The 23,780-nt window shown below is 42.2% G+C and overlaps 1 protein-coding gene across 6 annotated transcripts in view; it reads right to left on the bottom strand.

The window, feature by feature from the left end:
• Positions 1–23,780, bottom strand: part of plcg2 (phospholipase C, gamma 2) — a 209,121-nt gene that overhangs the window by 166,111 nt on the left and 19,230 nt on the right. For all 6 annotated transcript variants that reach the window (XR_015865985.1, XR_015865986.1, XM_088418162.1 and 3 more), the window contains exons 3-9: positions 5,445–5,594; positions 5,130–5,223; positions 4,992–5,039; positions 4,782–4,866; positions 4,111–4,191; positions 3,984–4,024; positions 2,652–2,724 (exon numbers count right to left, since the gene is read on the bottom strand). Coding sequence is in view for 4 of the 6 variants with exons in the window: in XM_088418162.1 (XP_088274288.1) it covers positions 2,652–2,724; positions 3,984–4,024; positions 4,111–4,191; positions 4,782–4,866; positions 4,992–5,039; positions 5,130–5,223; positions 5,445–5,594 (572 nt within the window). In the remaining 2 variants the exon portion in view is untranslated. The remainder of the gene's footprint in view (positions 1–2,651; positions 2,725–3,983; positions 4,025–4,110; positions 4,192–4,781; positions 4,867–4,991; positions 5,040–5,129; positions 5,224–5,444; positions 5,595–23,780) is intronic.

Here is a 23,780-nt window from a genome sequence, read left to right as displayed (position 1 = left end):
GGGAGAGAAATATTTTTTAGTTTTAATGTGGTTTCTGTGGGGGGACAAACATGACAAAAACATTCTTAACGTTTTCCAATGCTGTAAAAATGTGTAGAATAAATATTACATTTCAACATTTCTGTCAAAGAAAGAATTACGTCATAGCCTGCGACACGAGTTTCTATCGGCAGGGCGGGATGCTAGGCAAGTGGCCGTTGTAAACAAACCGGCGGCTGTGATGGGCTATGCATCCCAAAGAGAAAAAAGAGAAAATTAGCTGAGGAAAACAGAGGATTCTAACTTTCTTGGACCGAATTATTTGCATTCATTGTCAATGTGGAAGTACTGAATGTTTGCTCTGTAGCGAGTTGTCAAATAGCAAAAAGAGCAATGTGGAACGACATTTTCAGGGAAGGCGTTCTACATTTAAGAAATTAAACATTTAAGAAAAAGTGTGATTGCATTACTTCTGCAGAAATTAGAGTGCAAAAATCTATTTAAGAAGTGGATTGCATTTCCAAACTCCACAACTGCTGCAAGTTCGTTGCAACCCGGGAGAGAATAAAACGTGGCAAAGCATTCACAGATGGTGACTACATGCAGTCATTCATCAACATATCAGAACACCTATTTACAGACTTCATAAACAAAACCGGGATAACAAAAAAAAAAAAGACACGCGCCTCTCTGCCAAGACAGTGAAGGAAAGAACGATTAAAATGGCAGGCAACATCACCCATCAACAAATCAAGAACATTAATTCAGCGCCAGCATACTCAATTGCGTGTGATGTGTGATGTGATCGATACTGAACAGACTGCGCGTTTATGGAGGTATGTGGCTGATGTTTTATTTTTATAAATGCAGGCTGTGTTTTATTGCACTCTCTTGCCTAGATAAGGGGCATGTTATGCACGTTCCATTTTATTGTTTTTTCGAATCCTCATAAATAAAAACTTAAAAATCTTCTTTAATTTCATCAAAGCAATGAAACAATTCATTAATATTGTAATGAAGTTAAACTTGAGGGGCATCGCACAACAGAGTAGTCATGTGATGCGTCATTTTCGACAGGATGCACTGCAGGAAAAATAAACATTTAATCATGAAGCCTCATTATGGATTCATAGTTAACTTAGTCATTTTCATCGTAGACCAAAATAGCAATTATAGATACATACAGCATGTGTTGCCTTCATTATAAGGCTCCAGACATATTTGTTTTTTGTTTTTTTTGGACCAATATGGCTCTTTCAACATTTTGGGTTGCCGACCTCTGCCCTAGGGGGCTGTATTTGTGTTGTTTTGTCTCCATCTGCAGGCGTATTTAGGTAATCACACTTATTTTCAGTTGCCCGTCCCTGCACCGCGTCACTACAAACGGAGACGGTGGTCTGCTATTGGTCGGCCTCACTGGTTTCAAAATGGCGGAACGGTAAAGCATTGTTCGATTGTGAGTGGTTACGAAACCGTATTTATAGAGCATTTTATTGCTTAATTCAAAGTTGAAAGGGTTAGCCATGGGTCCCAAGATTGTTAGTGATGTGAAAGAGAGAAGTAAGAAAATTATTTATGTGGAAACAATGTTGGAAATAACCCTAATTAGGGAATATGGGTAAAACAAGCAGCACTCAAAGGCAAATAAATCCTTTCTATTTTTTGTTATTTATGATGTTTTCTGATTGTATACATGTATTTTATATATACATAGCACTTACTATACTACTGGATTTTGATGCCAATTTTTAAGACGTATGTACAATTTTGATGTTTTTACTTGGGGTTCTAAACGCATTAGCCCATCATACGACAAATCCGTAACCCCAACCCCAACCATGGAACGGATTAATGTCGTAACACGGGGGCCCACTGTATAGTAAGTGCTACGTATATATAATATACATGTATACAATCAAAAAATTATCATAAAGAAAAAATATAGAAAGGGTTTATTTACCTTTATGTAACAAGCTTTTTAGGCCATATTTCCGAGTGAGGGTAGCCTGGGCTAGGCCAGATTAGCCTTCTTTGTATTCCTTGGTTATCTCCAGCTTTGTTTCCGTATAAATCATCTTCTTACTTCTCTCTTTAACATCACTACCAATGTTGGGACCAATGGCTCACCCATTCAAGTTTGATTTAAGCAGTAAAATGTACAATAAATAGTTATTTTAAGCACTCAGATGCGATACAGTCGGTAGCATGCACCATTTTTACAGTGACGCCGATCAATAGCAGACCATTATCTTAGGGAGTCGTGACACAGTCCAATAGCAGTCCAGCATATGAGTGATGCGTTGCAGCACAAGCAGTTTGGCAGGACCAGGAAATAAGAGCAATTACCTAAAAATGCCTGAAGATGGAGACAAAACAACACAAATACAGCCAACCCCAAGGGTCATGACAGTTATTTTTGCAGTAAAGCTGGAAAAATACCGTAAAGAGGGGGCGACAAAACGACACAGTCAAAAAACGTAGGGCATGGATGTCGTAGACCGGGGATCCACTGTCCTAGAATACCTTACTAACAAAGTGAGATAAGAGCACTGATTGCGAGACCACTAAGCAGGGTTGTAGAATGATCAAGCAAGAACACTGGGATACCTAGAATATATTGTTTTTACTTTTTTGTTTTTGTGGGAATCATGACAAATTTTAGCTTTGCATACCTTCTGCTGGTAGATAAGGAATCGTTGGAAGTCATGAAGCGAAACTACTGAGGCATCAGGTTTATCTGTATTACTGAACAACAGAAGAGGGTGCACACAGTCAAACAGATAATACAATGTTTCCTCGCTACTTAATGTTTTCTCTTTCTTGCCCTTGGTACTTCACGTTTTTTTTCTCATTTAAAAAAAGAAAAAGCTATATTGCGGTGAGACACTCTGTGAAGGTTTCCTGCATGCCAAACAGAAGAGTTGACTGTAATCGCACATGCCACGGGCATTCCTTTAATGTCAACCTAGAGTGGAGCCCATAGCTGACTAAACGTGGAAACGGAAAATTCCAATTGAAATCAAAATTGAAATTCTAATTTATTACTACAGCACTGTTTTGTCTTCACCGTATTCCTTGCACCGCGTGTTCTACATGCGTGTGAGGTGTAGATAGCTTGCTGAAGGCACAGCCAACAACTTGGAGAAGTCTGGTCAGACCAGTCAGTCAGCAACAAGACTCAGTCAGTCCCCTACAAGACACATGATGGGCTCCCGGCACGGCATCGACCAATGAGGGCAGCAGTGGATTACAATTCCTGGGCAGAATTGGATTACAACTCCTGCCCTCAGTGGTTGATGACGCACCAGGACCCAATCACATGTCTTCTAAGAATGCTCGTCAGCTGATTTACTAATTATCTGGCCAGTCTTTTTCAAGCTGTTGTTATTCCTCAAGCAGCAGTATTCGAGTGAGTGACATAGGAGTGAGAATGCGCAGCGGAAGAAGTACAGTGAAGACGAAACAGAGCAGTGGGAAACTGTTATCTGGAGTGCTAGAGCCCTACTTGAAATGAATTGGAATTTCAAGTATAAACTCTGCCTCCCGGTAATTATGTTTGGTCAGCTATGGTCTTCACTCTAGGTCGACGTCTGAGGGTTGTTACTCCGGTCCTATGTGTTCCCCAACTACAGCCCAGGGATGGAAACAGGAAGGGATACCAGTACAGTAAGGGTGCAGTTAAGGTTTAATTTGAGTATTGACATTTGAGTATGGGTACTGCAGTAATCTTTGTCTCAAATATGTAAAGTATATTTACTTTTCACATTTTAAAATTGCTGCTCCCCACGTACACATGCATGAAATTTCTTGGAGGTGAAGGGGGGTCCTACATTGTGGATTTTACTTTTCACAGGGGGTTTTCAGTCCCCATTAACCATGAAAAACAAGGGAAGACTGTACACACAATCGGTGAGGAAGGTTTGCCTTTATATTTGTGTAGCTACCTTAGAAGTGCAAGGTTCATTTGAGTTGCTCGAAATTGAAAGAGAGAAAATTATGCTTACCCCAAAATAAAAGCACAGTTCATTTTGAATTCTTCAAGGATCTGAGAGAAATTAATATAAAATATTGCATAAATATGCTGTGTAGTACAAGTCATTCAAAAAAGTGGCCATTTGCAATCCTACTGACCTCATTTTGTTCAAACATTATCAGGTTGTACAGTTTGTGAAACTGCTCAAAATCCAAACGATCGTGTTTTGCTCCAACCTCCTGTGAAAGAGCACATTGTCGGCCACATAGTATAACTGCCTTGCTCATTTTTCAATGTTTTGGAGGAACAAAAACACAAATTTTGAAGGGTATTTTTATTTTAAGTTGAGGTCATTTTATATTCTAAATATGAATAAAACAGGAATGTTCAAAGAATTGTTTTATTTCTTGATTTCCAAAACTAAAAAAAGGCTCCTTTGGATACGGAAATGCCCAACGTGAAGCATGCAACCGGCGTCCCAGTTTTGTGCATCCCTGGGTCACATGACATTACAGTTGCTCAGTTAACGGCCAGTAACAACTCAATTTGCCAACATCAAATGACCAAATGTAGAAAACTGGTGAGCTGAGATCAGCCATTGCCAGAGTCCTGAATGTTGTGATGTTATTTTCAATCAAAAGCAAGTGGAAAATGGCTGCCCCATAAAATGGCTAAAAACAGCAGGATTTTCCTGCTTAATTCATATTACACAAATGCAATATTATTCAAAATTTCATGTTCAGATTTGTGGGAGCTTATAGAACATATAAGTGTAAAGGAGATTTTGGGTTGGCTTCGCTTTAAGAAAAAAGAGTAATAAAATAAGTACCAGGAATTTGTCTTTCAGAAAGCGAACACCCGTGGGCTTGTAGTTGAGCAAAGGCAGAAGAGTCTTCATCTCCTTCAGGGATATGCTGTAAAGATCACATAAAATTAGCTGAAAAATAAATGCTACTGGCTACTTTTTACATACGTAACTATAGCATAAGTAACCAGATATATCAAGTAAATGCAGGGCCTTGTTGAGGAGGAAAAGTACCTGTTTGTCTTTGTCTGGTTGACAGAATACATCTTTTTCCTGAGCCAGCTTGAATCAAAACAAAACCTCACTTATTAAGTCTGCATTTAAACAAATGGTAATGTGTAATTATGAATGTGGGTTTGTGTGAATGATTACCTCTCAATAAGAACTGGAGTAGGAGCAGTCAGTGTTTCTTGAACTAACATTTCAAGTCCAATCAACCATTTATAGGCGTCATCCTCAGAATCAGCTAGGGAACAAAACAAAATAACCAGACATTAATAGTCAGGGGCATGCTGTCCATGCAGCCCCCCCGACCCCCCGCCCAAAATAAAAGTCCAGTAGACAAAGAAATCCCGTAGATTAAACTATGGGTGCCAAATTGCAAGGATGAGGGGCTGCCACTGTAGTGTATATTGTACACCCAAAGCTATCACACCTAATATGTTCATATATAAGATGAATACTCACCTCCTAGACTTAAGGTGTTGAGAACAAACTGTGAGCCATAGAAGATGGTAAAACAAGTATTGTTATCATGTTTATCCTTGCCATCTTTGAACCGATCAAAGTCTTTGGAATTTCTTCCTTGACGAACCTCTCGGATCTCAAATAGATCCACTGAAAAAAAAGAGACAATTACAATTCAGTATATTTATACGAGTGAATCAATTACAATTGTGTAAAATTAGTAATCATATCAAATTACTGCTTCAGCTCTGCAGTAAGCATTGGATGATATCATAATATGATGGTCTGATAACCTTGAGCAAAAATATCACAATATAGCGGAATCATTTAAAAATAAAAAAATATATATTCTTAAACAAAATATATGATACAGCATTTGTTAAATAAAATAACTAATTCCATAACATCAAAACAAACCGTCAGTAAGCATAACACTTCACCAAATAAACATACCGATTAATTCTTCCTGATTGAAGTTTAAATGCTCAACATTATATGATTTTATATATATATATATATATATATATATATATATATATATATATATATATATATATATATATATATATATATATATAGATAGATAGATAGATAGATAGATATAGATAGATATAGATATATACATATATAGATATAGATATACAGTATATATATAGATATAGATATAAATAAAAAAGATTTGAAATTACTATTGGATTGGATATGATGCATGAGTGTACATTTATTTTGCTTTTATTAAATACAATGTACGATATATATTTATTTCACTGGTTATATCACATTTAACTAATAAAATAACACCTCACTATTTTGTCATACTTTTATGTATGAATGCAGTGATCCCTCCTATTTCATGGTCTCAGTACTTTGCGGGTTTTTTCCAGGAAAAATTAAAAATATTTGAAAATAAAAAATAATTTAAAAAATGTGCAAAAATGGAAAAAAATGAAAAAAGCAAAAAAGTACATTATACAGTACTGTATTCATCAAATAACTAAGTAATATTAGTTAATAACTATGTTAAGAATTCTTCAAGCATTCAAGTTCGTGACGTTTTTATCCTATTTTGAAATGCATGCTTTTAATTTGTCTGGTGGGGTTGCATTTCCGTTTCCTATTTTACATTCTCTGTGCGTCATTCGGCTCGTTACGGTGACGTAGTGAATGACAATGTAAACTCACATTTATAGTTTATTATCATTTATGTTGATAACGCATGCCTATGTTTAGTAAGCAATGAGTGTTTATTCTGTTTATGTATTCGTTTGTGTCGAGGTTGCACTTTAGAGATAGTAGTTGTTGTTGGTTGTTGTTGACCCGCTAATGTTGGCTAAAAATACGGTAAATTCATAGATTAAAGTTCGGCAAGTGTTTATATGTTAGTTTACTGACTTTAAGATTGTTGTTGATTTATTATTCAACAGATACTACATGATACACCATACATGAGCCAAAATAAATGTCTTGGTCTTGACTTATCGTCTTGGTCCAGATAACCAGTCCTAAAAACAAATTCTCAACAAACTAAGTAATATTAGTAATTTAATGAATATACAATAATGTTAATAAGGATAATGTAATGTTAAATAATAGGAGAAAGGAAATAAAATACGCAAAAAATTCCAAAAAAAAGGATTGTTTATGGTTACTGCGGCTATATTGGGGAGTACATAGAAATCTAGGAACTGATACCCTACTTCGCGGGTTTCAGACTTCGCTGGGGGGTTGACACCCCCCATTAATAGCGAAGTAGGGGGGATCACTGTACATGTTTACATACTGTGTTTTACAGTTACTTTCAATTTAGTATATTTGGAGGTATTATACTGTCGTAGGTTACTCTTACCCTATTTTGAGATGACATTCAGTATTCTTAAGAATTATTGTGCCTTATCTGAAGAGCTTAGCTGTAAAAGGGTGATGTTTTTCTCAAAATCTATAAACACGTTCATACCAGTGATGGTAGATTATTTCAAATCAATTATTCAACTGCCATGTGTATTAATTAATAGTACGTGAAATAAGTGCGGCAAATATACACTTGTCATGTCATGTCAAAAAGAGTATATTTCCCGCTCACACACTCGCAGATTTGCTCACACATAGTCACACTGTCCGTTTTAGTTGCCCTCTCTCTTTCTCTTGCGTGCTCACTGTCATCATCTTACTCACAATGATGCCCGCTTGTTTTAGATAACCGAAAACTTCCCAGACAACCAACTTTGTTTGTTTGAATGAGGAGAAACATATGAGTGGTTCGCCTTCTTAACCAAAACTTTAAGCTTGATTGACTGGTCATGTCCTACCTTGAGCGGTAACACATGAAACGCTACATGAAAGTAGCATAATAACTCAGTTGTACCGAAGCTGACAAACCCGGAAGTGGACAATGTGATTGGCTGCTGCAGCTGAGGGAACTCAATGAGAGTAGGCTCCCGCTGCTTGCTCTAGGTTGCTCAACAGACAACGCGGGAAAGAAAAAAAAAAATACCAGGTTTGACAAATTTGTACAGTTTTATATAACAGTGACATTCAAAATTGTGATATATTGCCAACATGGTTTTTGCCTACTCTGCACTCTTAGTTTATGAGGCATGGCAAGTGAAAAAAAAGATGTCTAAAAAGCAAGCAACATTGTTTTCACCAGATAGTCTGTCTATATGTCTGTCCTGTCAATCAGGTCAGTTGAATAGCTGCATACTTACAGCCAGAGTCTGGGATAAACTAGTGGTTCTCAAATGGGGGTATACTTGAAGGAACTTCAGAGGGTACTTGAGATTTTAAATGAAACAAACAAACATGCAAAAACCCTTTAAAAATAATTAATTAACTTATTAAATGTTTCAGAAAAATACAAGTTCATAAAAGTTCATTTTAAGTTCAGTAGGGAATTCAATTTCATTATTAAAAAAAAAAAGATTCTCTGCCATAGCCATACTAGAATAATTCAACCCAACTTGTTTATGTGCCACCTATCAAGATAATGTTTTTTTTTTTTTTTTTTGTGGAATGGACTTTCACTTCTATAGCGCTTTACTACCTTGGGTACTCAAAGCACGTTGCACGAACTAGTCATTTACCTACTGATGACACAGCATCATTAGCAACTGGGGGTTCAGTTTCTTGCTCAAAGACACTTGAACATGGTCTTGATGGTCGGGGGATCGAACCCACAGCCTCTCAGCTGGGAGACAACCACTCTACCACCAAGCCACGCCTCTCCATATCAGACAGATCTTGAAGACTGCATCATAACGTATATAGTGAAGACTCTATCACAACATATTTAGCCATGCTTGTATGCTGTTTTATAACTCTGTACGACCTTGGTTTAGTAACAGAGTGCACTCTGTTCAAACCAGCTCCATCCAGTTTTGCTCTGATTTCTGTGCAAGTGGAAAAATACCCAAGTATTTGCTAATTTTCGGTTTTCTTTCAATAGGTTTTGGTCACTCCTGGCTCCTAAAAAGAACTTGCCTTGGATGTACTCTTTCTACTTGTGCTCGATCGTGTTATGATTAACTGCAGAACTCGAGCGGATTCAGGACCCCAGCCAACCACACGAGGAAGTGAATAGTCACCACCACCACCCCCTCACCCCTCAAGGGAGGCCCCCTGGCGAACCCCCGGGCTTATCAGAGTGAGCCCTATGAAAATTGGCCAACAATCCTGGATCCAGGACCCACGAGCGCTCCTCTGGTCCATACTCCTCCCAAATATGCAAGATATTGAAACCCTCTCCATCCGTGCCAGGAATCCAGATAGCTCTCAACGCGTAAACTGGATCCCCGTCGACCAGGCAAGGAGGAGGCACGACGGGAGGACACAGAGCATTGGAAACAAGTGGCTTGAGCAGAGAGACGTGGAAGACCGGGTGGACCTTCAAGGCGAGTTTGATCGTAACAGGATTGATGATAGAGGTGACCTTGAAGGGCCCAACAAATCTGTGGATCAGTTTCTTGGAGGACCCAGAGAGGTGCAAATCTCGGTTTGACAACCAAACTTTGTCCCGGTCGGTACTCCGTAGCTGCAGACCGCCGCCGGTTTGCCAATTGGCTGTTTTGCTCCGCCATACGTGTGAGCACGGCCTTGGTGGCTCCAGAGAGAAGGCACCACGACCTCTTTCTCCTGGAAAAAACGGTGATTGATATCCATAGAAGACATGGAACGGTGACTTGCTTCTGGTTGGCAAAGGACCGAAGTTGTAGGCATAATCCACCCAGGAGAGGTGAGTGGCCCAAGTCGACGGGTTCTTCTGGCAGACACAGCGAAGCGAGGATTCAAGTGCTTGATTACCGTGCTCGACCTGTCTGTTGGACTGTGGGTAGTAGCCCAATGTCAAACTGATGGATGCCCCCATAGCTCGCCCGAAAGATTTCCACATGGGAAACAAACTGCGGTCCTCGGTCTGAGACGATGTCGGTGGGAATGCCATGCAGGTGAATCACATGCTGGATCATGAGCTGTGCTGTCACCAGGGCAGAGGGGAGGCCCCTGAGGGCCGAGAAGTGCACCATCTTGGAGAACCTGTCCACCACTGTCATGATGGTGGACTTACCCCGTGATACTGGCAGGCCTGTGACGAAGTCCAGTGCTATGTGCGACCCTGGTCGGGACGGGACTGGTAGTGGGTGTAGACAAGTGGTATAAGCGGCAACAAAGTCAATGACGTCCCTTTGCCAGCCTGACTACCAGAACCGCTGATTGATCAGGTAGACCGTCCGGCTGATCCCATGATGGCACGCCAGTTTGGAACTGTGTACCTAGTCCAGAGACCGCGGGGTTACAAATAACTTGCCGGCTGGACAATCAGCATGCCCGGCTCAGACCGCCTGCTGGACTCGTTCCTCCAGCTCCCACCAGAGGGCCCCAACGATTCTCTCGCCCGGAATGATGGTATTTGGGGGGTTCTCACAGGCTTCGTCCTTGTATACCCGGACTGAAGGTGATGACATAGTTGAACCGATTGAGGAACAAAGCCCACCTGGCTTGGCGTAGGTGTAGACGGCGTGCTGTTTGAAGGTATGCAAGATTCTTGTGGTCTCAGTAGATGGTGAAGGGTTGTGGTGTGCTCTCCAGCCAGTGCTTCCACTCCTTCAACGCCAGGACAACCGCCAGGAGTTCTCGGTTGCCCACATCATTGTTTCATTCTACGGATGAAAGACGACGTGAGAAAAACGAAAATGGATGTAACTTGCCATCCTCAGGTGATGTCTGGGACAGAATGGCACCTACTCCTGAGTCGCGCCTACTCCTGAGTAGCGCCAACCTCAACAGTGAATGGAAGTTTGGGATTCAGGTGCAAGAGAACAGAGGAACTTGTGAATCTAGTCTTAAGGAGACAAAACGCGTCCTCGACCCCAGAGCCCCACATGAAGAGTACTTTACTCGAAGTGAGTTTTGTCAGGGGTTCAGCCAGCATACTATAGTTGCAAATGAAGCACTTATAGAAATTGGCAAACCCCAGGAATCTTTGGAGTTGTTTTCTACATGCAGGAGATTGCCATTCGACCACAGCCTGAATTTTGGCTGGATCGGCTCGCAGCTGGCCCTTCTCCACAATGAAATCGAGGAACGGGACTGAGGAAAGATGGAAGTTGCATTTTTCTGCCTTGACAAACAACCGGTTCTCCAGCAGGCGCTGTAGAACCAGGCAGACATGCTGATGATGATCCTGCAGGGTTTTGGAGAAGATTAATATGTTGTCTAAATACACGAAGCAGAACAGGTTGATCATGTTGCGTAAGATGTCATTTACCATGTTCTGGAACACGGCGAGTCCGGTTGGTGAGTCCGAACGGTCTAGAACCTCGAAGTGTCCAAGTGGCATGATGAACACGATTTTCCACTCATTTCCCTCTCTGATGCGGCCAAGGTGCTACGCACTGCTAAGGTCCAATTTGGTGAATATATGGGCCAGATGCAGTGCCGATAGCGTGTCATCGACCAAGGACAGGGGATACTTGTTGTTTACTGTAATCTCGTTCAGACCACGGTAGTCGACACAAGGAGGTTTTTGTCCTTCTTGTCATTAAAAAAGAACCCTGCTACGAACGGAGAGGTCGAGGGATGAATATGCCCGATGAACAGTGAGGTGGAAATGTAATTGCGAGCGACTCCTGTTCCGGCGGTGAGATTTTGTACAGTTTCGCCACCGCGTGGGTTGATCCCGCCACGATATCGATCGTACCGCTTGGGGCGGTAGGGCGAGTGTCTGGACTTTACTAAAAACCTCCCGTAAATTATGCTAATAGGCTGGCATCCGTTATAAATTGATTTCCTCACATTTTGGAATGGCACGTGGGACACCAGCAAACTCCACGGCTCAAAGACAGTGCGCATGACACAACGGACTCAAACTGGTGACAATCAGCTTGGTTCAATTTATACTTGGGTTATGCAACTCTATCCACGATAAGTCTAGAACAACTGGCGCGCAGCAGGTGGGCTTGACGAACAGATTAATTTGCTTGCGGTGATTCCCCAATACTATGAGCGAAACTGGATTCGTCTGATGGATCACTACTGACGGCGGGCGCCCATCTAGGTCATTAACCTGTTAGGAATGTCTGAAGCGGTCAGTAAACACCCCAAAGCTTTAGCCATGGTGAAGTCAATGAAGTTGTCATCAGCTCCCAAGTCAACAAACGCAGTGATTGTTTGCCGATTGTTAGCGTATACCACCTCCATGGCCAGCTGCAATTGCTAACGTGGTATATTATCCACTATGCCGCCAACCGATCCACAGTCTCTATTATACTCAAAGTTCTTGAATGTAGCCCCCCGATGAGTTGACTGATGGTGGGTGTTGCGGTCTGGCCGCAGCATGCAAGTGACAATCACGGGACCAGGTTGACATCTATAGAGCATAAGTGAAGGATAGTAGAGGATAGTGAACGCTACCTCTCGCTGGGAGTAAGACGGCCCCCTCCAATTTGCATGGGTTCGCTGCTGGCTGTAGTCCACTCCAGAGTCAACGCAGAAGCGGTGACGGTCTGCTCTCATTCCATTTGCCATCCCGTTCGGCATCCCTCTCTCTCTCCCGCACTCTCGTAGTTGATTGTCGAGCCGAAGGGCCAGCGTGATCAGCTTTTCCAAGGTGGTGGTTTCGTCTCAAGCGCGAGCTCGCCCTTTAGCTTAGGGTGGAGCCCCCTGCAAAAGATCCCACGTAGCACTGTCTCCCCAAAGCCGCTCTCCACAGCTAAGATGCGGAACTTTACGGAATAATCGCCACGCTGTGGTTGCCTTGTTTATTGTGTAGTAGCTGATATCCTGCCTTGCGACCCCGTACAGGGTGGTCAACATGTTCCGAAATTCTTGTGTGAATGTTGTGAGAGAGTCTCGGAGGGATGGGTTGGCTGCACTTGTGGCCATAGCCCAGGCAGCCGCCTTGTCAGTTCGGAGACACATAATAAGTGCAATCTTGGACCAGTCATACCGGTAGGTCAAGGGTTGTTGGTCAAACACAAGGGAGCATTGATGGATGAACTGACCACAGGTGCCTTGCTCACCCGCGTAGTGTGCAGGATGTGGGATGGCTGGTTCCCGGCTCAGCATCAGCGTCCCGTTGCAGTAGCTAGAGCGACTTCCACTTCGCCGCTTCCGAATTGGTAACTGGAATGCGAGACGCAACCTTCTTTACGCTTCTTGCTAATGCGGCAATGACTCCCTAGAGCTCTTCTATCGTCAGCTGGTAACGACCAACCAATTGTCCAGGGCTTACTACAGCCTTGCGTATGCGCTCAGTGTGGGCTGGGTTCATTTTGGCCAGGTTATTCTGTTATGAATAACCGCGGAACCCGAACGGATTCAGGACCCCAGCCAACCACAGGAGGAAGTGGATAGTCAATGAGAGTTTATTTACTGAAAGCACACGCCAGGCGTGGGAAAAAAAAACTGTCCCAAAATGTAAAGTAACAAATCAAAGTCACAAAGTCACAAACTCAAAGTGGCTCGACGAAGAAGAATGCGGGATGAGAAAACAAGAGACATGGTGAGGATGCATGGAGCATGGCGAAGGAATAACCCGGTGTTATGTCCCAGTCTAGGGGCCTAGGACACAACATGGGTAATGTGCCCCGCCTTCCCCAACTCCCAAGCAGCCAGCCGACGAACCAGATGTTTGGAAAACAAAGGATATATTTATTTACCTGAGAAAAGTGTTACTGAAAGATAGGAGCAATTAACTCATTTTGAACCAAGGCCAAAACAACAAACAAAACAATCTGTTCGTACAATAACCAAACTATCCTAACAAACACAATAACCAAAAGGTTTACCTTCCTAGTTCCAAAAACAGGAGGAAAGAAAAATGCACAACAAAAACGGCGGTTCACCCCTACTGCTCGGTTTCCACAAATATCAGTACAAATGCATGGCTGGTTGGGAACTAAGGAGGACGAGAGAGTCTGCCATCTCGGCTCAATATATAGCAGGTGTGCGACCTGCTAATCAGCAGCAGCCAATCATGGGCCTTCCTGGAGCCGACCAATCCTTGCACTGCTGGGGCACACCTAAAAAAAAGATGCCAGGAAACACAGGGGAAAAAGAAACAAAGCAGGCCGGTAACGGAGAGCAAGATCCCTGAGTGAACCCACCCGTAACACCCGGCAACAAGCTCTCCTGCGCTGGCCAGTTATAAAGCCTTCGTGGCGGACTGTGAAGTCAGCCTAAAAGGCATCATTTATGACAAGGGGACTGGGAACTCAGCCTAAACAAAAAAGCACAACCTAAAAAAAGAAAACACAACCGATTGCAGCCTTTGCCTGCATCACTTTTGTGCTCATAATATTTTGCATTAAAAACTTTGAAGTGTTTGTCATATTTCATGCCTCAGGAGTCCAGTTATTGACCGAACCTGGAATTGGACAAACACGCAGAAGGACCCCAAAAGGCTTGCCTTCCAACAATCTATTATGATCCACAAAGAGGACATTTTATGTTGAATATTTTTCTGGGTAAAATATTTATTTATAAATGATTATTTTTGAGAACAGGTCCGACACTTTGTATTGATTATTTTTTGTGGACAAATATTTGGAAAGAAAGAAATTGATTTATTAAAAAAAAAACAGTAATAGAGCAATAAAGGCAGTGATAATGAAGCACTAATAAATCGTCAATCATATTTTATTTGTAGAGCCATGAATCACCAAAGTCTCAAAGGGCTTCACAGGTGAAAAGAGGTCATGTCGAGACTTCTTTTGAAAAAAGAAGTCATACAGAGACATTTTTTCGGTCTAAGGGACACAACAGCATCCCCTGTCAAACCTCCCAGAAGGGTAAGGAAAAACTCAAAAACCACAATTTGAGGAAATCAGAAACCTTCAGAAAGGACCACTGGTAGGAGGAGCCCCCTTCCAGGCCAACAGGTTGAAGTGGATGCTGCATGTACCAAATACAGACAAATACAGATACAGACACAGATACACAATACAGATTACAGAAAACATATTGTGCTATATAATGCAATGATGTCTTCACAGTAGGCAAAGCCGTTGGGCTTCTGTCAGGTTCATTTGTAAGAAATTGTACACAAAAAAGGAGACAAGGCAATCTTCCCAACTCATGCATGAGGGGAGCGAAGAGGAACCGGCCAAGGACAATTCTACTGTGCTCTGCCAATCTCTCCGACTCCCCTTACTTTTATTTGTTACAGAGATCCCTAACTACATGAAGGTCCCGGCCCTCAAGGGGCAGGAAAAAACGCAAGTCTATGGCCGGGACCTTGTGTACTTGTCCTTCTATGTGTGAGCATGTGGGTGAGAAACTAATGCATGTATGAAAAAATACGTAGCGAAACATTCTGATAATGCATAGCAAAACATCGATAAGAGTCACAGCTGTGGGAATGCTCCTACTGGCAGGCTTGAGCGGCCTTCCTTCTGCTTGAGAGAAAACAATGACGAGACAGTTCTTTTCCCACAAGCAGTGCACTCATTCTCCCAGCGTACCATCAACATACCTAGCAGTACATCAGCAGTTTATTTATTCATTATTATCATTCAGTATATATTTATTCATTCACACAGCAAAGCATTTCTTCATTGCGAGCATTAATATTTTGTAGCAAATGTATAATCACTATATCTATAATGATTCTAACAATAATTATTCTAACAGCTTCCCACAGTCCAGCCAAGTGGACCGCAGATGGTCGAACTCTTAACCTGCGATGGTCGATCAGCGCAGGGCCAAATGGGAGCGGTCAAGTCATAAAGCAAGGAATAAAGCTGCAGACAGGTCCATTAACTAAATGCTTGCAAGTATAAATGTGTTTTTAGTTGGGATTTAAAGATTTCTACTGAGGTGGCTGCACGAACTTCCATAGGTAGGGCATTTCATAGTACTGGCACGCGAATGGAAAAGGCCCTTGATCCAGCAGACTTCTTTTTGGCCCGTGGGGTCGATAAAAAACTGGCATTTTGTGACCGAGGTTGTCCGGACGGAACATATGGTGATGCTAGGTCGACGCGATAGGAAGGAGCTAAACCATGTAAAATTTTATAAGTAATTAACAACACCTTAAAAGCACAACTCAGGTGTATTGGAAGCCAATGCAAGTCAGCTAGTATCGGAGTAATATGATCGAACTTTCTCATCCTTGTCAAGAGTCTTGCTGCTGCATTTTGTACAGACTGCAGGCTTTTGACGCACGACATGGGAAGCCCAGTAAACAAAACATTACAATAGTCAAGGCGCAACAAAACAAATGCATGAATAAATGTTTCAGCATCGCTAGGAGACAGAATAGGGCGAATATTAGCAATATTGCGAAGGTGAAAAAACGCCATTCTTGTCATATTATTAATGTGTCCGAAAAGAGAGAGTTGAGTCACATATCACGCCAAGGTTTTTTGCAAAACTACTTTGGGCAATAGTGCAGTTATCCAGGTTCAGAGTGGTATTTTTAATCAAGTGCTGATGATGAGCAGGGCCAATAATTAACATCTGTGTTTTACGAGGGTTAAGAAGCTGAAAATTGGAAGACATCCATTGTTTAATCTTGGCAAGGCAGGCCTCCAGTGTACTGTACTTGCACAGATATGTTATTTCTAAAGGCATGTATAGTTGGGTATATTCACCATAGCAATGAAAACTAGTAGCATGTGTACGTATAATATCACCAAGAGGGATCATGTAGCTGTTAAACAGTAAGGGTCCAAGTACTGACCCCTGCGGGACACCATATGAGACGGAGAAAGATTCAGAGACCGCATTGCCATAAGAGACACAATGTGTCCTTCCCAGGATGTAAGACCTGAACCAAGAAAGTGCTGATCCTGAGATACCAACACATGATTTAAGATGTTCTATAAGAATATGATGATCATTAGTGTCAAATGCGGCACTCAGGTCAACCAATAATAATATTGATGAGATGTTGGAATCTGTGGCTAAGAGAAGATCATTTGTCACTTTTACAAGGGCTGTCTCAGTTGAGTGATTAGCCATAAATCCTGACTGAAAGAGTTAAAATCTATTGTTATCAATCATGAAATCGCTCAGCTGTTGTGCTACAACTTTCTCAAGAATTTTCGCGATAGACGGAAAAAGTGATACTGGTCAATAATTAGAAAGATTTTCAGGATCTAGGTGAGGTTTCTTAAGTAATGGTTGAAAGACGGCCGTCTTAAAAGCTTCAGGTACAATGCCAGAGTAGAGCGAGAGATTGATAATATTCAAGACAGATGATCCTAAAATCGGAAATAAGTCTCTAACAAGTTTGCCTGAAAGCGGTTCGAACATGCAGGATGTCAGCTTTGCTGCATGAACCAGGTGTGTAAGACACTCCAGGGATACTAAATCAAACTTGGACAAGGTTACCAGACTTTCATGAACCTGATTGTCCAAACTAGCATCAGCAATCACAGAACCCGAGAGGGTAAGTGGCGCTGCCTTTTTTATTTCATCCCTTATTAGCTGAATCCGCTGAGTAAAGAATTGCATGAACTCGTGTGCTGAATGGAGCGAACTATGGTTAATCTGCTGCTTTTGCATAAGCTTTGCTACCATATCAAATAAATATTTGGGGTAGTATTTATTAAGACCAATCATTTTGGAAAAGTAATTTGTTTTAGCTAACCTAAGAGCCTCTTTATATTTACAGCAAGCTATCGCACCAGGCCTGACGGAAAACCTCTAGTTTGGTTGCTCGCCATTTACGCTTAAGTTTTCTACTATTTAACAATTTAAATGCGCGTGTTTCATCCGTAAACAACAGAGTGTGCCAGTTCGGATGAGTTTTAAGTCTCAACGGTGCTATAGAGTTTAGGGAATTTAAAAGGACTGGATTAAAATACCACACAGCTCTAGTGTCCCTGGGCTTACAGCTCTGATGCTCGATGTGCTGTTGTGGACTCTGACTATTTGGGGTCCGTCTGTGAGAAAGTTCAGCACCCAGTTGCAGAGGCGGGGTCCCAGACCAATTCAAAGGAGTTTATCTGTTAGTTTTTCAGGGATGTTGAATGCTGAGATGTAATCAACGAAGAGCATTCTTACATACGTGTCCTTGCCCTCTATGTGCATGAGCGCTGCATGGATGGCGATGTTGACTGCATCATCGGTGGACCAGGTCAGACAAATTGCAGACTGTAGAGGGTCCACGGTGTCTGGAATAGTCTTTTTGATATGAGTCATGACAATGGACCATAGTCATTCAGGCAGGTCACTGTGTGTTGCTTGGGGACAGGCATTGTGGTGGCGGACTTGAAGCAAGTGGAGACAGAGGATTGTGCAAGGGACCGGTTAAAGATGTCTGCAAACACATCATCAAGCTCTGATAGGCAAAACCTGGGTGCACAGCCTGTAATTATTTATATAGACCGGCTGCTTCCCGCGGGTTTGTTCTGCTCAAAACCTGGCGCACATATGCTGGTGTCACCATGAGAGGTGGTCCCATGCACACTCTATGACCAGCATCCTTCTCTGCTGATCAGGATGAGCATCAAAGCGGGGGTAGAACTTATTCAGCTCATCTGGCAATCGGCTTGTTTGAATGTGACTGCACTGATCCTGTTGATCGTCCGTAATGTGTTCAAGTCCTTCCCATATGCGTTGAGGGTCAGCAGTGGCGGAATAAACCTCCAGCTTCAGCCTGTACTGTCATTTTTCCAGTGGATTTTAAAACCATTATTAAAAGGAAAAGACAGCTTGACTTGTCCGTTCATTGCAAAAATGCGAGAACAGTGGCGTGGAATGCGTATATGAGCAGGTGGGGAGAGGAACAGTGAAAAGCAACCGATTCAATATCTTATCTCGCCACAGTCGTCGCTTAAGTAAAGAAGGGTTCAGCAAAGCATTTCTGAAGTCCTTCATTTCAACAAATTGGATGGGTACCTAGATGACTACCTGTGAAAGAGTAACAAGGATGTTTGCGCAATTGTCAAGCAGAAAGGGGATGTCCTGGATTTAAAAGGGAAGAGCTATTTGGCATGTCAGATAGTGCTGTTGATTTTTAGTTGGTTTTTTTTCCCCCCGAAAAATTGATATTCAGCATTGTCTTTAAAAATAAAGCATTGAAACTTCAAATCACTGCAACATTAGATTCAGCATTTGTGTCAGGCTTGCACTGGTCTCTACAATAAAATCTCTTTGAATTTTTGAACAGAAGAGCTCATGAAATCTGCCCTGTGGATTTTATCACAAACTTTATCCTTCAAGTTTCAGACGCAGTTAGCCAAGACAAAGGCAACTCTTTAAACAGGAGCCTGAGCAGAAAAACCGCTCTTGAGCATCTCCATCAATCTAAAAGAGCAATGTGTGATAAAGGCAAAAGTGTGGAAGAGAGCACGACACTTCTGACAATACCAGTGCATGGCAAAACTACACAACATGATCTATCTGTATGGAGAGGTGTCATGACCCCAATCCCGGATCTACAAGGGCAACCTAAGCACCAGATCGGTTATAGGTGATTTTGTCAAGTAGGTGATAAGTACCCCTGTGAAAAATGTACCGTCTGATGTTAAAGTCCCCCTGAATATGAATGAATTATCACCAATTTATTTTTCACTTCTGTTTTAAAAGTATTTCACTTGAGTGACTGATAGAAAATTGCTGATATTCATTTAGCTGAAGAAAGTTTAGCCTATTTTTGCCATTTCCCGAAGAAAACTTGAATAATGGCGCCTTGTTCTTTTAATGTCCAATGTTATGGTGATTTTTGTTTAAAGGAAGTCTGTCTTTTGTGCCAGCTGAAAAGGAAGATTACTGACAGAGCCATAAGAAAATATTGCTTTATTCTTCCTACTCTATTCCTACCCTTCTTCCTATATTAATATATATCAGTAGGTTCGATTAGATGCACAAGACTATATGCAGGCTTTTTTTTTTGTGATTTGAACTTTATTGGATTTTACCATATTTTAACAAAAAATACAAATAGTACAGATGTATGTAAGCATGGTACAAGGAAAGAGGAGCTACATGAACCATAAAAGTTGTAGGAGTCCTTCTGTAAACATATCACCAAAAAAAAAAAAAAAAAAAAAACACACACACACACACACAAAAAGAATAATAATAATAAGTAAAGTAATAATTAAAAGAAAAAAAAACACAAAAAATATATAGAAAATAAAAATGAAGTAAACCATTTGAACAGCAAACCTAATGTCCACGACAATAGTCACCAGTAAATTTGAGTCACCCAGTTAAGAATACAAAGTGAAAGTCCGGTCTCAACCTTACATTGTCCCAGTCAAACTGGTGGTCAAACTTCTGGAGATACCGAGTCCGATTGTCACTGAGTTTGAATGAGAGCTCCTCAAATGCCGCCAAATTACCCAGGGCCTGATGCCATATTCTGATAAGAGGAGCGGACGAAGATTTCCAATTGGACAAGATGATTTTGCGACCCGCCATCAAAGCAGTCTGTATCCACTCCGCCGTAAAACTGGCCTGTGAGTCTAGAGGGATGGATCCCCTAATATAAACAACTTTTTCAAAAAGGGTATGTCATGTTTTATGATCTGCCTGAGAAACTGATTGATTTCACATCAAAAGTCCTGAATCACTGGACAGCTCCAGAGCATGTGGACAAGTGTCACATCCTCCAGCCCACACTTCCAACATAATGGTGATTGAGATTTTGACTCTATACAATTTATAGGGTGTCCAATAAATTCTATTAAGCAGCTTACATTGTACAAGGCATGTTCTCAGCTCCCTCGACAGCTTTTTAACATTCCGCAAAATCCTTTCCCACTCGAGAGCAGTAAAGTTTATATTGAGGTCTTTTTCCCACACCGATTTTAAAGCCAGAGGGTCCTTCTCCGAGCCCTTAAGGAGCATACTGTAAAACAGCGAGGCCTTACCAACCCTCCCCGAGACCTGCCACGACCGGGAAAGCCAGTCCAAGTTAACGGGCGGGGAAGTCAAAGAGCGAAACACTTGACCCAGCAAATGGCGAAGTTGGAGAAATCTCCAGAATTGGTTTTGTGGCAAAACTGTGACCGTAAGTGGGTAAAGGATTTAAGGGCACCCGCCTCATACAGGTCCCCCAACACCAAAATGCCCCTTTGCACCCAGGAATCCCAGTGAAATGGATACTTGTTGATACACAAGCTTGGATTATTCCAGATAGGGGCTGATACGTGAAGGTTGGGATGAAAACAGAGTATAGATGCAATCCTCTTCCAAACATGTTGCAAAAAAAAAAACACCACGGGATGAGTCTTAAACACAACAGGGAGTTGCATGACAGTCAAGTGCCACAAGGGAAGCGGGCTGCAGATGAAGCTCTCAAGGGCATGCCAAGGGGGTGCTCTTTCAGGTGGGAGGGCCCAGTGAAGCAGATGTCTCAGACCAAAGGCATAGTGGTAGAGGAGCAGATTAGGAACACCTAGCCCCCCTTGGTCAGTACGCTTCTGCAGATGCAGCAACTTGATCCTGGGACATTTACCATTCCATAGAAATTCATTACAAATCTTGTTGAATTGGCGAAAATAACAAAGCGGAATTCTCACAGGAAGCGTCTGGAAAGGTAATTGATCCTAGGGGTACAAATCATTTTAATAACATTAACCTTACCCCAGAGAGACAAGAGCAAGGGAGTCTACCGTTCAACATCTGCCTTGAAAGAATCCAATAGTGGTTCAAGATTGACCGGGACTAAGTCCGAAAAACAGTGAGGAAACAGAACCCCAAGATATTTTATGCCCGACTGTGGCCATTTGAAGTTACCAGGTCTAAAAAGTTCCACAGGGCAGCGAGGAGTCAATGGGAGGGCCTCCGATTTAGTCCAGTTCACTTTGTAGCCCGACACGCGGGAAAACTGATTAATTGTAAGAGTGCAGGTATGGACTGTTGCGGCTGTGTAACCAGCACTAGGGCATCGTCAGCATATAGCATTATCTTATGAACACTTTCAGCAATCTTGAGTCCAGGAAATTTGGGTTCTTTACGAATGGAGACTGCTAGAGGTTCCAACACTAAGGCAAAAAGTAGAGGACTTAAGGGGCAGCCCTGGCGCGTGCCCCGAGAGAGGTTGAATGGCTGTGATATAAGCCGGTTTGTCATTACAGAGGCCTTGGGGTTATTATATAGAAGTTGAATCCAGGAAATAAATTGTTTACCAAATCCATAGGCCTCCAAAGTAGCCAAAGGGTAACGCCACTCTACCCTGTCAAATGCTTTTTTCTGCGTCTAAGGAAAGGGCCGCAACAGGACCAGGATCTTCAAAAGTAGGATCATTTTGGACAGCCCAGATGACGCCCAACAAATGCCTTACGTTGTCAATGGCACTGCGGGATCGGATGAAACCCGCCTGATCAGGATGTATTAGACTGGACATCACATTATTCAGTCTAGTTGCCAAAAGTTTAGGAAGGATCTTACAGTCACAGTTAATCAAACTTATTGGCCTGTAGTTCTTACAATCAAGAGGATCCTTATCGCCTTTTAGAATCAGAGTAATTAGGGCGTCATACAGCGTGGGAGGAAGACTCCCACGATTCAGAGCCTCGTTGTACACCTCGAGGAGCAAGGGAAAGATCTCCTCTATAAACGTCGCATAGAACTCGCAACTTATTCCGTCGGGACCCGGCGCTCTGCTGGCTGGAAGACCCCTTATAACTTTGGATATCTCCTCTGTAGTGAAGGAGGCATCGAGCGAATCAATTTGCTCCTTCGAGAGAGTTGGCAAGGAGAAGGAGGACAGAAAGGACCGTATCTCATGGGGTTCAGCCCTACATTCAGATGAGTACAATGTCCCATAAAACTCCCTAAACCTGTTGTTGATGTCACCGGGATCAAACATCAGGGTTCCATTATCCAGTTTGATTGCTGGAATAACATTCTGCGAGTCTTTGATTTTAACATACCTAGCGAACATTTTGCCCGCTTTGTCTCCCTCTTCAAACTGCTTGTGCCGGAGACGAAACAGGGAAAACTCCACCTTCTGAGTCAGAATAGAGTTCAACTCGTACTTCAATTTTACTAAGGACGATAGGTTGGTGGTGCTCATATCCTGCTTAAAAGATGTCTCAGCTAATGCAATTTTTCTCTCCAATTCAAGCTGTTTTGCCATACGAGTTTTTTTTTTTTTTTTTTTAAAAGAAGCATAACAGATAATTTGTCCCCTAACAAATGCCTTGAGAGCTTCCCATGCCACACCCACCAAAGAAGCTGTAGCCCAGTTAACCTCAACAAAAAAAGTAATTTCTGATTTCAACGACGCCACAAAATCTCACTCAAGGAGAAGGCTAGAGTTGAGCCTCCATCTTAGAGATCTCTGAGGGCTGTAAGGTGGGACGACTCGCATGAAAACTGGGGCATGATCGGAAAGGAGGATGCTGCCAATTTCACAAGAGGTCACTGAGGAGACCAATGATTTTGAAATACAGAAGTAGTCAATCCTAGTCATAACATTATGAACAGAAGAATAGAAAGTGTAGTCCCTGGCTGTTGGGTTAATATGACGCCATATATCTACGAGATCCAAAGCATTGCACATTCCCTGTGGTAAGGTAGTGGCCCTAAGTGGTCGTTGTGGAGGGGTGCTGCGATCTAAAATATTATCCATGACTTGATTGAAGTCTCCACCCACCATGACAGGAAAGTAACCCATATCGGCTATCCGATGCTCCAAATGACTGAAGAAGGCGGGGTCACCTATATTCGGAGCGATGCATTAGCTATTATGAATTTCTGGCCCTGTATCTCAGCCAGGAGCAACAAAAGGCATCCTGCGTCATCTGCGACTGTTTTAATATACCTGAACTGCAGGTTCCTGTGGATTAATATTGACATACTCCTGCTTCGGCCATTGCCATGTGATGCGAAGGCGTGGCCTACCCAATCCCTGCAAAGTTTTTTGGACTCAGCACTATCCAA

The sequence above is a fragment of the Hippichthys cyanospilos genome, chromosome 6, assembly GCF_059441005.1.
Source record: "Hippichthys cyanospilos isolate Australia breed blue-spotted pipefish chromosome 6, RoL_Hcya_1.0, whole genome shotgun sequence".
NCBI classification, from domain to species: domain Eukaryota; kingdom Metazoa; phylum Chordata; class Actinopteri; order Syngnathiformes; family Syngnathidae; genus Hippichthys; species Hippichthys cyanospilos.
The sequence above is the reverse complement of the archived record's forward strand: the minus strand, read 5'-3'. Positions and strand labels throughout refer to the sequence as shown.